Source organism: Perissodus microlepis, chromosome 16 (assembly GCF_051167445.1).
Source record: "Perissodus microlepis isolate ML-2025 ecotype Zambia chromosome 16, ASM5116744v1, whole genome shotgun sequence".
Classification (NCBI taxonomy): domain Eukaryota; kingdom Metazoa; phylum Chordata; class Actinopteri; order Cichliformes; family Cichlidae; genus Perissodus; species Perissodus microlepis.
The window spans coordinates 19,132,442-19,147,236 of record NC_140476.1 but is presented as its reverse complement, the minus strand read 5'-3'; the positions used below and the strand labels follow the sequence as shown (position 1 = coordinate 19,147,236).

At 42.6% G+C, this 14,795-nt stretch overlaps 1 protein-coding gene across 3 annotated transcripts in view; it reads right to left on the bottom strand.

Moving 5' to 3' along the window:
• The window catches only part of gsk3ba (glycogen synthase kinase 3 beta, genome duplicate a), a 35,424-nt gene extending 22,985 nt beyond the window's left edge, over positions 1 to 12,439 (bottom strand). Inside the window, exons 1-2 of one of the 3 annotated variants that reach the window (XM_084954681.1) lie at positions 11,522 to 12,439; positions 2,842 to 3,035 (exon numbers count right to left, since the gene is read on the bottom strand). In XM_084954681.1, coding sequence (XP_084810807.1) covers positions 2,842 to 3,035; positions 11,522 to 11,609 — 282 coding nt within the window. In that variant the 5' untranslated portion in view covers positions 11,610 to 12,439. The remainder of the gene's footprint in view (positions 1 to 2,841; positions 3,036 to 11,521) is intronic. The other 2 variants (XM_084954679.1, XM_084954680.1) reach the window with 2 other exon arrangements.
• Between the last annotated feature and the right edge of the window lie 2,356 nt (positions 12,440 to 14,795).

Sequence of the window (14,795 nt, the reverse complement as noted above, 5' to 3'; positions counted from 1 at the left end):
TTATACTCCTGCGTCAGATCTACATTGTAACGTACGCAATAACCGGAATCCTATTTTAACTCTACGCCAGACAGGCACCTCCCGAGAAACGTAACTACACGTTGGGTCGACGACCACAACCACTCGAGTGGTGTGAAAGGTTGCAGTGTGGAGATAAAAGGAGTTACTATGTAAGTTAAGACGTAAATTTCCTGCAGAAGTCTAAATTAAGCTTTACTGCTGACATGTTTCATAAAGGTGTAGCTTCTACCTTCAAGGCTAAGCGTCTTTGCTTCCATTTGTATTGTACTTTTCACAGTTTCACCACCAGTCTGTGCGCAGTGGCACTGTTTGTGGACACGTTTGCGTCTCCCTTGCAAACTATAAGCTGTCTTATTGTAACCAAGACAATTCCAAGGAGGTAGCAACCACTCACCAGCATTTCCCGTAGCTTACAGTGGTTTAGTTAATCAAAAAAAGGCTAGAAATAGAGAGCACATTTCTCCTATATTGGCTTACCTTCATTGGCTCCCTGCTAAATCCAGAATTGAATTCAAAACCCTGCTCCTCACATACAAGGTCTTAAATAATTAGGCCCCATCTTATTTTAATGTCCTTATAGTACCATATCACCCTATTAGAGCACGTTGCTCTCGCACTATATTTAAAAGTAGAATGGGAGGCAGAGCCTTCAGTTTTCAGGCCCCTCTTCTGTGGAACCAGCTTCCAGTTTGGATTCGGGAGACAGACACTATCTCTACTTTTAAGATTAGGCTTAAAACTTTCCATTTTGCTAAAGCATATATTTAGGGCTGGACCAGGTGACCTCGATTCTTCCTTTAGTTATGCTGCAATAGGTGTAGACTGCTGGGGGATTCCCATGATGCATTGAGTAGTTCTTCTTCAGGCACCTTTCTCACTCACTATGTGTTAATACAACTCTCTGCACTGAATCATACTTGTTATTAATCTCTGGCTCTCTTCCACAGCATGTCTTTTATCCTTTTTTCCTTCTCTTACCCCAACCGGTCGCAACAGATGGCCGCTCCTCCCTGAGCCTGGTTCTGCTGGAGGTTTCTTCCTGTTAAAAGAGAGTTTTTCCTTCCCACTGCCACTGTCAAAGTGCTTCCTCATAGGGGGTCATATAATTGTTGAGTTTTTCTCTGCATGTATTATTGTAGGGTCTACCTTACAAAATAAAGCGCCTTGAGGCCACTATTGTTGTGATTTGGCGCTATATAAATAAAATGGAATTGAATTGAAGTTTGCATTTGGTTGCCGACTGATTTCTATCCTGTGTGACTGGAGCCTAAAGAAACTGAAACATGTGACTACTATAGATCTACATTTCAAGAACCAAGTTCCAGTTAAGAACCACTACTAAACTGTCCAGTACACCATAATCACACACCCGCAAGCTTAATAACTTCCTTTAGCATGTTGAGTACCTGAGTCTAACATAAGCTATTTTTATATTTTGTTGCTATACTGGCTGCTGAAAACAAGAATGGGCCTCCTTTTTTCAGAAAATTGATCAACAATCAATAAGAGAATCGATAAAGAATAAGCCCTTTAAGCAGACTCAATAATAGTATTGGTATCACTAAATCCAATAACATCCCTAATTAGACTGCACTGGCTTTAGTGGTGAGGAAGAGAACCAGTGTAGGTGACCTGGGTAAAAATGTGGAGTCCAGCTAAGTTAACAGATATCATTTTTCTGGTGAAAGTGAAACAAACACGAGTTGACTGATGGTATCCTGGTAATGTATATTTTAATAAATAAAACTTTGATCCCAGTGTTAGAGTTTATGGCTGCTTTTTAAGTGAAGCATCCCAGAAATAGGTTAAGAAGCGCTGGTTTGAATTTAAACCATTTAACAAACATTATACATATGCATAAAATAACCAACTGCAAGATTAACACTTTGAGCTGTTACCCAGTTTAACCCCAGCCTGATCACACACTTAAAATACTGTGGAAGCTCATTTTTTAAAGTCTTTAAACTTGATGAAACTCTAAACAGCTCTTCTGCAAGCGTTGCTTTCTGAGGTCTAGTGGCAGGGACAATGAGTTTGTTTATATGAACATGAGTTTTTGAAGCATTCCATTTTGTCTTTGCCACATAAACATCATATCCTGATTTCTGAAACAAGGACAAACCCTTAACCAGTCAGAGAGACCCAAATATGCTATCCTAAGCACTCAAAAATAATCCCAGCTAATGTTGCTTATATACACATCTTATTATCAAGTTTGTGTGTTTCATGTAAACATCCTATCCACATGATCCTCGGGACACTTATTTCCACCCATATACACTCAGCGGAGGCCATGAACCAGTGGAGCAAAGACAATGTTGCCCAAATGAAGGAACAACAAGCCATCAGTCAAATCTATTCAAAGCACAGGAGGAGATTTCCAGCAGAGCTCTACTTGGAAAGAAACATGATGTTTGCAAGCTGACGGATGACTGAGTATTTATGTGTTTGTCGGTGTGAGAAAAGACCTCCGCTCCACTACTACACAAACACGCACATTCTCTGCAAGAAGAAGAAAAGACACGCTTTAAAGTAGGAATGTGTTGAATGACAAACTTTCCCGCTCTTCTTTTGCTTCACAGCTTCTCTGATCTCCCCGTTCGTGTGAAAGATCACTCCATTCATGTCTCTTTCACGGTTACCCCGTAACATTCATTAATGCCACACATCTCGACTCTGATAGCATGGATTTTTTGTTTTAAAAAAAAAAAGAAAGAAAAGGAAAAAAAAGGGTGATTTGGAGGGTAAACATTGAGTTTGCGTTTATATGCACACTCGTCAATTATGCCTGCAGCTGTTCTCAGTCATAACAAGTTTTACCTTAAACCTCTTGTCTTGCAGGACCTTCTTGATGGCCACCAGCTCTCCAGAGTCGCAGAGTTTAGCTTGGTAGACGACGCCAAAAGAGCCATTGCCGATGACCTTGGTGTCCGTGTAGCTGACTTCCTGTGGCCGGTCGGGGCCTTGGCCTGGGGTGGCCACAACTGTCGTTACCTTGCTGCCATCTTTGTCCCCTGCAGATAGAGACAAAGACACACAAGTGTTCAGATCCAAGTAGATTAGATAAAAACATTGATTTTCCCATTTATTATATTCTTTCCTAATCATTTTGTCTGAAATACATGAAAGAAGAGTAAAAATGCTCATGATCCTGAGAGTTTCAGGTGAGTCTCAGAGCTCCCTGTTTGAAAATCCAAAGATATTTCACAGAAAACCAGACCACTGTGTGACCACTGCAGCAGTGCTTCCAAGCATTTAAAAACTAAAAGAATATAAAAAAAAAAATCTTCAAACTGAACTTTATTCAGAACGACAGTTGACTGGTGTATTGATTCATTTGTGATAGACTGGCTTTTAAATGTGGGTCACACTGTGAGAACTCGTTCTCTGACACCGTTTCTGAATTCTGCTTCAGGCTGTCTTTGGTCATCAAAGCGTCAAATTGGTCCTCAATTCACAAGTCATACAACGCAGGCTAGGACCGTGTATTACTGATGAACATTTGAACCGTGTTACTGTCATGCCTATCAGCTTTAGCCTCAGACAGACAAAAAAAAGCACAAGTGGAAAGAGCTGTAAAATTGAGGAAACTCTACATTAGCTGGCAGTAAAAAGGATGACTGGGCAGGTCTGAACTTAACCCAGACTTCAGAGGAGGAGCCTAAACAAGTCAAAAATATCAAACGCATTCTTCTTTAAATTTCTCACGGTGGTAGGCAGCAAACACAACTGGTTGGATGGACTCTGGAAGGCCGCTGCGTCCACCCATATTGAGTGGGTGTGCACGTCATGCTGATTTCTAGTAAAGTACCAGGTCATGGGTTGTCTGCATGTGTGTTTTGAATCAACAATTTCCTCGGGCTGATTAACCCCCCCCTGCTAATGCACAAATCAACATTTGACCTCAAACTATAACCGAGGATGTGGAGGTTAACCAGTCTTATTTCTTACTTTCACTGGTTTGCTGAGTTTATTTTCCATCACCACCATTGATTTCGATGCAAATAGTCCCCCCACGGACGCCGGCACACACACAGGCTCAATCCAGACATAAAATTACTAATGTGCGTTTGCAAGCCTTATTCTGCTGCTGTGTGGCCAGCGAGAGGCTCCATTACCAAAGATGCAATTACAATCAAAGAATAGGGAAGGAATGGGAGAAAACAGTGGAGGGGTCTGAGAAACCAAAAAAAGAAAAAGGAAAAAGAGACAGCTTCTCTCTCCAGGACCAAGTCTAGAAAGGGAAACTAAAGATGGATTCTGTACCAACAGAAATAGACTTTCCAGGACTGTGGACAGAGAGAGGAATATGACTCTGCCTACATATATTCCAACAGGGCCATTTCTATGACGCCTCTGCACTTCCTCAAACCGTGAGAAAAGTCTGTGCCTGCTCACAAACACATACTGGGAACCCACACTGCCGTAAGGAAGGAATGACCAAGCGATCAAATGTCATTTGAGTGACTAACTGGACGCCGCATGAAGCAGGACTTTTCACACAGACTAGAGAAACTATTACAAGTGAACAAAATTAGGAATTACCTTCAGTTCACATGTGAGAAGAAATGTAACTTCCTATAAAGCAAAGGGCACCTATTTATTCTAATAAGTAAACAATAAACCAGGAAAACAAGCAAATCTTTACTACAATAAATTAAAAAAAAATCCTAACAGCTTTAACTGCATTTTAGTTCTTAATCACTTTGTCGTTTAACATTTAGAAAACTAAAAAACATTGGGGAGACAAAATATGGATCCAGGCATTGATAAACAATCATTTTTACCAATATTTCTACAGTAAAAAAGGCCAATATTGGCTGATACCAACGTTTAACCAATAATCTGTCCATCCCTATAATAAACTATCCCCAACAAACACAAAAGTATTTGGTATTAACTTCTATTACATGTAAAGAGTTCTTTAAATATAACCAAACATGAATTTTGCACCAATAACAGAGAAATCAGTGCAACAACAAACATCTTCAAGCATGCGCGGGAATTGTTAACTTATCAGTCAGCCTGCAACAAGTACACTAGTTAATAGATAAATCGCAGTGCATCACTCCATGTACGTATGCTGTATTACATATCTACAAAGTGACAGAGCAGAGACGGTTGTTGCAATGCGACGTTCAGCCAGCGGCATCAATATTCGATTCAGGTCAGCAGACTAGTTCAGGCCACGGCTGAATATGGCTAACGCGTGCGCACAACAACACTGCCACTGAGCAGTCACAGGACACGTGTGCGGCTGCTGCTGATAAAAACGTGTAACCCTGTATTTCTATCAAAGCTGCTGAAAAACTACATGAGCAAATGTCATAAATTCATCTGTGTTCATCTAAATCAAATCAAGTCAAGGGGGGAAAAAAACAACTTTTTAACTTACAGACTTATGGATTATCTTAATTTTCCTGACATGAATAATAAATAAGGACTTGCAGTTATTTGAAGCTTATTATGGGATAAGTAACATGATTAAGTTTGTAAAGTGTTGCCTAAAAGCAACACTTTTATTCTGGCTTTTTGTCATTTATTTTTCTCTGGTGGAGGGCAATGAAGTACTTTTAAGGGGCATCCACAAAGGAAGCAACCAGCAGCATCTTGGCAGCAAGAGACCATAAATAGTCAACAATATTCAGCAACTTCAGGTGATGTGGAGCAAAATAACTGCTGGCAATGCAAGGTGGGCGGATCCTGAGTTAAACTTTCATCAACCCGAGGTGAGCAAATGAAGCAGCTACCAATGAGAGGGAAGGACGTGTTGATTGACATGTGACAGGGTAGCCCTTTCAGGTTAGGTTGCATCCGCACAGGGAAGCGATCACTGGTCTGATGCTGACAGTTGGTCGACAGAAGATATTCTAGGTTCCAGTTGCCGAGGTTACCCTTTAAGGCATTTCCTACCAGGTCATGTCAACCACCGGTATCCTGTCCTCTCACTGGCAGTCGCTTCAACGCGTCACCAGTGGGATCTTTTTTGCCCGTAGTCACGTTGAGTGTCACTGACTTTCTACGGCCTCTAAACGCCTCGTGACAACAAATTGCTCCCTGTGTGGGCGTCTCCCTACAGTCACAGTCAGTAAAGGAACTTTGAGTTCTGACTCTCAAGTCTTCCTGTGGCTGGCAAATATTAATCACATCTTTATTGTTTCGTTAAACTCTCTTTTAATCACAGCCCAACAGAATTTTACCCCCAAAAAAGGAGATTATATTGCCACTGAAATTATCTGTTAGTCCCTCCTCAAAACAGAACATTAGCCACAAAATGACCACACTCACATTGTGGCATGTACACGATAATTCAATAAGTTATTAGCCATTAATATACAGCAGTGCCTTGGCACTGATAATGAACAGAATAACATGGCATAACTCTAAAGACAAATCCTCCACGCTCACTATTCCATGGTCCAAGTTCTGGACAAGATGCTTCTTTTTATTAATGCAATAGCAGTTTTACCCCTTCTAAAGTTAATGCATTAGTATTTTGTCTGACACGGAAGTCTAAACAAAGACATTTTCGTTGTAGTTTTACACTCGACTCCCACAGCATGATCAGCCACACTCTTTCCAAGTACTACAGGGGTATAAATATGCAGCAGTAATCAAGCTGCAGTCATAAAATTAGTCATGTATTTACTGCAGTGCGAATAATAATTTTCACACCATTCATGTTGCATCACTACAAGTGAATGTCAAAGAATGCAAAGCCTGCCAAACGGCCCATGTGTCCATCGCTTTCTGAATTTTGGCAAAGAATTGCACACAATAACTTGCTCATACACCAATCAGCTACGCAAGGGAACTACTGACAGGGGATTTGTAGACGACTCGTTACAAGGCAGTGTTCTGCTGGGAAACCTTAGGTCCAAGCATCAACACCCAACTAAACATAGGTGCAAGCCCTGAAGAGTGCACGCAGAGATATTTTTATAACCTTTAGGGTAACTAAAACCTGACGGACTTATCACTAAGCTTAGATTTTAAACCTAGCTCAAGATATGTGTGCCATATTTTACGCTGCCGAGTCAGGAGAACATTCAGGCCACGTCATGCCTGAACCTTGCAAGCAGAAGCATCCACGCATTGGTTCAAACAGTTCTAAGGACTCGCTACTACTTTTCAATACCTTTTTTTTTGTTTGCATTCACACAGGTAACAGGAAGTGGCAGTGACAGCTCTTGCATTTTCTTCTACACCTCTCCAGCCTCCTCTTTTTCAGTCTACATTGTTTTAAAGTGTAGTGGCTGCCTAGAAGCAAGTTGAAAGCAATTAAGATACAAAATTTTGACATTCTGGCTCAGTTCCAGTATGTACCGTATATATTTCACTGTCATTTTTTCCCTTGCTGTGCTTCATTTTTTTATTAATATTAATAGATTTCTCTTTCTTTTTTTCCCCACTGGTGCTGCATTCACGTGTCTTTCATGACAGACGCGCATCTGCTGCTTCGCAGTCCTCAGCTCCTGTAATGCAGACACAGGTACAAACAATTTTACAGAATCCCCCTGGTTGTAAAGCTGACACGATAATTCACTGCATTACTGGAACGAGTGTTACAGCTAATGCAAAGCAAACTTGGCCAAGAATCACTGAGATGGAGACATAATATTGGTGCATGGATTGTAGATGTCAGGGTAGCGTGCAGCCTGCAGAGCCATTGCTACACTACTACACTCATCTTATTTAGCTTTCTCGCTCTCTCTTTCTCTCTCACAAAAAAATAAATAAATAAATAAATAGATCTCATCTTTCTTATAAACCCTGAGCGATTCCGGTGGTCCTCGTCTCGTCTGTAAGCCCTGCTGTTTCGTTTGGAATCAAAGAGTATAATTAGTTCATTTTGTTCACGTCATCACTTGTAAAACGTGAGAGGGGGACAGACAGGAAAAAGGAGAAAAGAGGAAGAGAGAGCTGCTGCTTTGAGATGCTAAACAAGCTGCTCATTGTTCCTGGCCAGCTGCCTCACCCCCCAAAAAACAAAACCTGAGGGTGCTCGAGTGGGTGTGTGAATGTACTGTATGTATGTATATGCATGTGTGTTTCCGTCTGCCTGTGTAGGAGGGGTAAGAGCATTCTCTCCAGGATCATACGCAGTGGCTACAGCTGCTTAGGACCATCAGCCAAGTTATTACACACACATTTGAGTGCATATATCTATCCAAGTGTGTGTGTGTTAAAGGATGGTGGAGGAAAGGATAATAGTGGATGACATCCTGGACCGGATGAAAAAACAAGTCTAGGTAGATTCCAGCTAAGTGACACAGTCCAAAGTACAGTTTTTATACAACTGAAACTGCGTACCACATACCTCTGTGTGACAGAGCCTACCTTAGATTAAAACGATAACTAAAAAGAAAGGTAAATTATATGTAGCCGCTTGTTACAAGAAAAAATAAAACTCAGTGATTTAGATTTGCTATCATCCTTGATCGTTAAAGATTGGGAACTAGAGCAGGGCAAAAATATTTATCACGGTATACATTTGAAAATTTGCGATAACGATATAACTGACGATATAATTGACACTAGACAAAATACTTTACAACTCCACAATTTTATTAGTGCAAAATAAACCATCAATGTATTTTCACTTAAACAAGCAGCTGTTTTTTGCATTAAAGTTATATAAAAAAAACAGTGCAAATGCAAATTCCTTGCTGACAGTTTAACCAAAAGGCATTTCCAGTGGACATTGCACCACTTGATGGGTTGCCGAAGCATTACGTCTATCGCAGGGAGGAGCCTCGCGGAGTGATATGTACTGTGCTTCAACATAATATTACCGTATTGCCTGTGTATAAGCTCTTTTTAAGTTTTGTGGATATTATACATGGTTATGCTGAGGATATGTCGGCCAATGTCCACTGGAAATGCCTTTAGGTTAAACTGTCAGCAAGGAATTTGCATTTGCATTATTATATCTTTATATAACTTTAAAAACAGCTGCTTGTTTAAGTGAAAATACATTGATGGTTTTTTTTGCACTAATAAAATTGTGGAGTTGTAAAGTATTTTGTCTAGTGTCAATTATATCGTCAGTTATATCGTTATCGCAAATGTATATTGTGATAAATATTTTTGGTCATATCGCCCTGCTCTACTCCCTACGATAGACGTAATGCTCCGACAAGCCATTAAGTGGTGCGGGTTTGTAGCTTAGCAAAGTCGTACTAAAACATCAGTCAGTAAACACAACCAGAATTCAACCATAAGGCACACGGGATTATAAGAGGCAGTGTCGATTTTCAGAAAAATCAAAGGATTTATTTTAAGTTTGCCGTATTTCCCAAAAAACGCGGTAATAACGACGGTCTGTTAGCATGCTCTACCAAAAATAGTGCTTTGTTGTGTATCTGACGGAGGAAAGCTAAACCAGTTCCACACCACTGAAGTTGCAGCATTTTTACAAACCAATTCTGGTTCATCTGTTTCATTCAACGATCTGCTTTCACCCTTGTCATTCTCCGTCGCTGCCTTTTTCGCCATGTGCGTATGAAAACAAAGGCACAGCGCATGCACGTTTTACCCATATTCTATCGCGATATTTCATTTTCTTGTCGTTGCCCAACATTATACCGGTATTACCGTGACCGGTATGATATGGCCCAGCCCTATTGGGAACTTAATAACGTTCTGTTTGGGTGCTTGGATGCTGCTACCAACAATATGCTGCTAAGAACCCCTCTGCATGTATATCCACAGACCTTTACATTTGCTGGTTTCCTTCCCGTTTGTAAAAGTCTAAATCAATATAACCCACCATTTTCACCAATGTTTTACTAATGTCCACGCCCGCAATCGGCGATGTGCAGAAGGTCCTGAAGCTGCCAGAGCTGCTTACTTTGGTGGAAATTACTTTGGGAAGGGTTTGTTCCATGAAATGCTTCACAGACCGAAATTTTACAACAGGGGACATCTGAGCAATCAGCCACTCTACTTTCCTCCATGGAGATGAACACCACCTGCTGTTAGACATCAGATTATCAAACACCTATTTAATTGAGCTACTAGAGGTTCAGCTTATTATTTTAGTTGAAAAAAAAAAAAAAGAAGTACTGAGTCACCAGACGAGTCTCTATGAGAGAAAAAGAAATCAAGTTGAGGATACAAAACTTTTGTCTGAAAAAATAAATTCTCACATTTAGCAGACCTGACATATACATGAACCTGGGGCGAGACAAGAATCAGACTTGGGTTTGGAGAGAGAGTGTGTGTGTGTGTGTGTGTGTGTGTGTGTGTGTGTGTGTGTGTGTGTGTGTGTGTGTGTCACAGTGCACTAATCGGTTTCCAGCACCAAGGCCCAGACATGAGCCTGAGCTCAGGCCTCACCCGCCTGACATACATCATGCTCACATCACAGCCTTAAGGCTCCATCAGCATTCCTTAACAGGTACGTGCCCTCATACCCCACTCCACCCCACCCCACCCATCTGTGTGTCAGATAAGACAGGGGTGTAACTAGGAACTGTGCAAGTGTCCATCCATGTGACAGTCGATACTCATTAATAATAAAGATGCTATACTTATAAATTAATTTCAATGAAAAGACTTTTAGATATGTAAAGTGTTAATTTGATGTTATTTAAACTGACTGAGCTCTAACTGGGCCATTAAATATAACCAGCACAGCAGTAGTATCTTCAGCATAGACAGAGCGAATGGGAGCGAGTGCGCCTTGCCTTGAGATCGTCGTGGTGATGGATAGACTAGACGAAAGAGAGGCGTCTAGCACCCACATTGCCAGCCCCCCACCCCGCCACTTGCTCAGCTGACAGGCCTAGTCAGTCGCATGGCTTCCTCTCTGCAGCCAGTCTATAAGCGGTCTCCGGCACCGTGCCACCGTGGCTTCATGAACAGGATACTCGATGTCACACTCCCTCCGGTCGTCGCGACACGGCCCGTGGAAGTAGTGGAAACAGGGCTAATAAACCACCCCCCTTAGGATCGCGTCAGTTTTGCCCGACTCAACTACGGGCGCACCTTCCGTTCTGACAGTTGCGTAATAGACCGGACCTATCGCTTTAACTCTATTACGCATGTGATTGGTGCTGTGTGGCAATATCTCTACGCGATCTAATCTACATTCAAATGGACAATAATCAGGCCGGATCTGCGGTGGAGGAAGGAGGCTCGGTTTTGACCTGGGCCTGTGCCAACACTACCTTCCTATGGCCCGGCCCGGCCCTTCCCGGCGCGGCCTGCTAACCCTGCTCCGGCTGACCGGCCCCGGGGCGGCGCGACAGAGCGCGTAATGCTGTGTGCCCACATCGGGGCGAGCAGCAGTGTGTGCCGCTCAGCACCATCCACTGTCTCACTCAGTGACACACACACATGACAGAGATAAGCTTCCCGGGGCTAACCGTATGCTAACTTGACACATTTCCAGTCTAGTTAGTGAGAGGAAACTTAAGCGAGCATATGCAGCCCACGGTGGGCCTGATGCGTGCAGGAAAAGTCTGCCACTCTAGAATTACACGGGTGTACTTACTGCTGACTTTCATGCTGCCGAAAGCTGAAGGCTGCGGCACTGGCTTGCAGCTCTCCGCGAAAGATGTGGTCCTGGGCCGACCCGACATGATCCAACGATCCCCTTGATTCTCTCGACTGTGACTTGCTTAAACGGCGGAGCTGATCGATTCGCCGAATCTTCTCATCAAAAATAAAAAATAATAAAAAAAATCCAAAAAGGAGGGGGGTATGACAGTAAATTAATATCACTGTAATTCACGGGGAGGTCAGCTAGAAAGAGATCCCCTTATCCCAGGAATCCTTCACACTACTTCGTATCGCCACTAAATGACCCTTTTCTTTTCCACCGACGGTCTATCAGAGCATCGTTTCCTCCTTGTGCTCCAGGTTTTCTTTCAGCGGGCCTTTGAAGACACGTATCCGACTAAAATAGTCATGAATCTGGCCTCTCCCTGTGGCCCCACGGTTAAAAACCAGCGGTAAATTCTTTCGGGGTGCGGAATCGATTTCACGGAGATGAAGAAGGGTTAGTTCAGATGCTGATCCGGTGCGGATCGGTAACAAATGCGGCGTTTTCTTAACGATTCGGGACACATGCAGTTCCACTTCATATCCCGATGTGGAGGCTCAATGATCCGACTGCCATGGCGGCTCCCTCGCTACCCTAGCCTACAGACGGTCCAACGGAAAATCTGCCAGCTGCTACAGTCTTCTTCAGCGAATTCACTAGCCGTACGCCGACTCTAAATCCAGCCTTGCCTCGGTTAAATTTCGGTGTCTTTACCGAGACCCCAGGCCGGCGAGCTCCTCAGAAAATACTGGTCTTTAAGCACAGAGTGCGACGATACGAAATTTCTTTTTTTATTCCTTCCCCATAGGTTTCAGGCTCGCAGTCTTTGTCGCTGCGCATGGTAGGTACGCCGTTTCCGCAAATTGTTCGAGGAAACGCTCCGGCGTCACGGAAAGACGTTCACGCTGCTGACGTAACTCGCGAGGGAGAATAGGAAAACTGTGAACGCGCGCACGGCGGATCTGGGGTGGCCGATTGAGCCAATCAGAGAGGGTATCCTTCAAAAATGGGCGGCGACCATTTCCCCGCCGTCCAATGAAAACCCCGCTCTCGAGCACCACATGGCATAATTTGCTCAGCACCGCCCTCGCGACTTCAAAGGCTTTTTTCCTGTGCCGCGTCGGGGACAAGGGGCGGACCCGTTCCCGGGATGGATGACTTCTTCCACCAATGGAGAGCCGAACCGGGCTGTCAGTTCAAATGGACCCAGCTGTCACGGACACGGAGCACCGGTGGTCATGCAGCACTGTTGCTATGTTAGTTACAAAAGCCTCTCCTTTATCGCTCCCCAACACTTTTTACCACACGCGGCCCTCGGGCACATCCTTTTAATTAGTGTCATCTTGCTTAGTAATGTAATAATGTGCGCGTGCACGCGTCTCATCCTTCTATTATAACCTTATCTTACACGTTTAGCATCGTACCTCCTGGTTTCACATTTAAACTGCTGTCTCTTTGTGTGTTTGAAAGATGCAAGATAAACAAAGCTTTTGCTATTATTTATTTATTAAAGATGGCGTCGTACCTAATGGATCAGTTGGTTCTGAAGATTCCTTTTTTTTTTTTTTGCTTAATTTTTGGTGATATTTTGATGTATATAGTTTCTAAAAGGAGAATAACAGGCAAAAACCTTCAGCTAGCAATCTCCCCTGTGGAATCAGCTCCCAGTTTGAGGAGACAGATACCCTCTTTACTCTTGGCTTAAAACTCTCCTTTTTTCTTTTAAGCTTATAGGTAGGGCTAGATCAGGTGACCCCGAACCATGTCTTGATTATGATGCAATATTGCTGGGCGACTTGCTAAGATGCAATGAGCATTTCTTTTCCTCTTATGGCTTTATGCTACAGCTGCATTTACATACCACTCCAGCATGGCATTAACTTTTTTCTCTCTGCCATTGTGTTTTGTCCTTGTCTCTCCATGATCTTCTTTGTCTGTTCTCTTTCCTCTTACCCTTGAGAGGGCTGTTGTTGTCAACTGACATAATGTATGAACGATTTTAATTAATAATAGTGAAGCTGCAAGGAGCAGAGGTAGTGAAGGTGGATGAGTTTAACTACACTGAGTCAAAAATTCAAAGCAACGGACAGTGAAGAAGAGAGGTGAAGAAGAGAGTGCAGGCAGGGTGGACTGGGTGGAGACGAGTGTCAGGGGTGATTTGTGACAAAAGCAGCATGAGTGAAAGGGAAGGTTTACAAGATGATAGCTGATGGTAGGTTTGGAGACAAAGTCAGAGAGACAATGATGAGAGGACTTGCAGAGGAGGGGTAATAGATATATTTTTAAAAATGGAGCTGCGAGGCTGGAGGAAAAAGAGGAAGATCACAGAGAAGGTTCATGGCTGTGGTGACAGAGGAGGATTTAGGGATAGGGTGAGAATGAGGCAGATGATCCATCGTGGCGACCCCTAAAGGGAGCATGCAAAAGAAGAAGAAACCATTAATATAAATTTTAAATGAGGTGTTAATAATTGAATGTTGTATCACTGAGTCAAAAAGATTTAAAATAATCTAGAACTGTAATTTATTACTGATCTATAAAGCAGTTATTGTTAACAAACCACCAAAAAGGTTGGAATTGGTGCAGTTTATGTTTGTCTGGTGATCTAAAATCGCTGAAGGTGTATCTTGTTCTTTTCTGCAAATGCATGTGAGTGTCACTAACTGTACTGAACTCTAATTATATGTGTGCTGCATTTCATGAAATGGCAATAAAGTCTATCATATGCAGAATGCAGAAAGGGCAGGAAAGTCTTTCCCTGTTCACAGTGATACAGTTGCTAGTGTATCTTTTATGCAGGGGTGTGTGTATGCGTGTGTGTGTCTGTGTGTGTTTTATTCTTGTTATCAAAGGGAGTTTCTCCCAGGCTGGCCTTCAATGGTTCATAAGCAGAACAGAGAGCAGCAGCATCTTAAAAGCAGGCAGCTGAGCAGAAGTAACGCAAGACACTGTTTTGCCTTCATAGCAACACCTCCCCCGGCAAACATACATTTTCCCATTAGTGGAGGGATAAAATACGAGAAAGACAGAGAGTAGATAGCAGAAGGGAGTGGAAGTGAAGGGCAAGCCATGAAAGAGACATGAAAGATACGAGGGAGAAAAGGCTTTTGTCTGCGTTTCAGGAAAACCCATGAAAATGTGGTGAAATCATGGTGGAGATTTAAGTGATGGGGAGCCTGGCAAATAATTTAACTCAGGGAAAATGTTGCATTTAACATGGAAA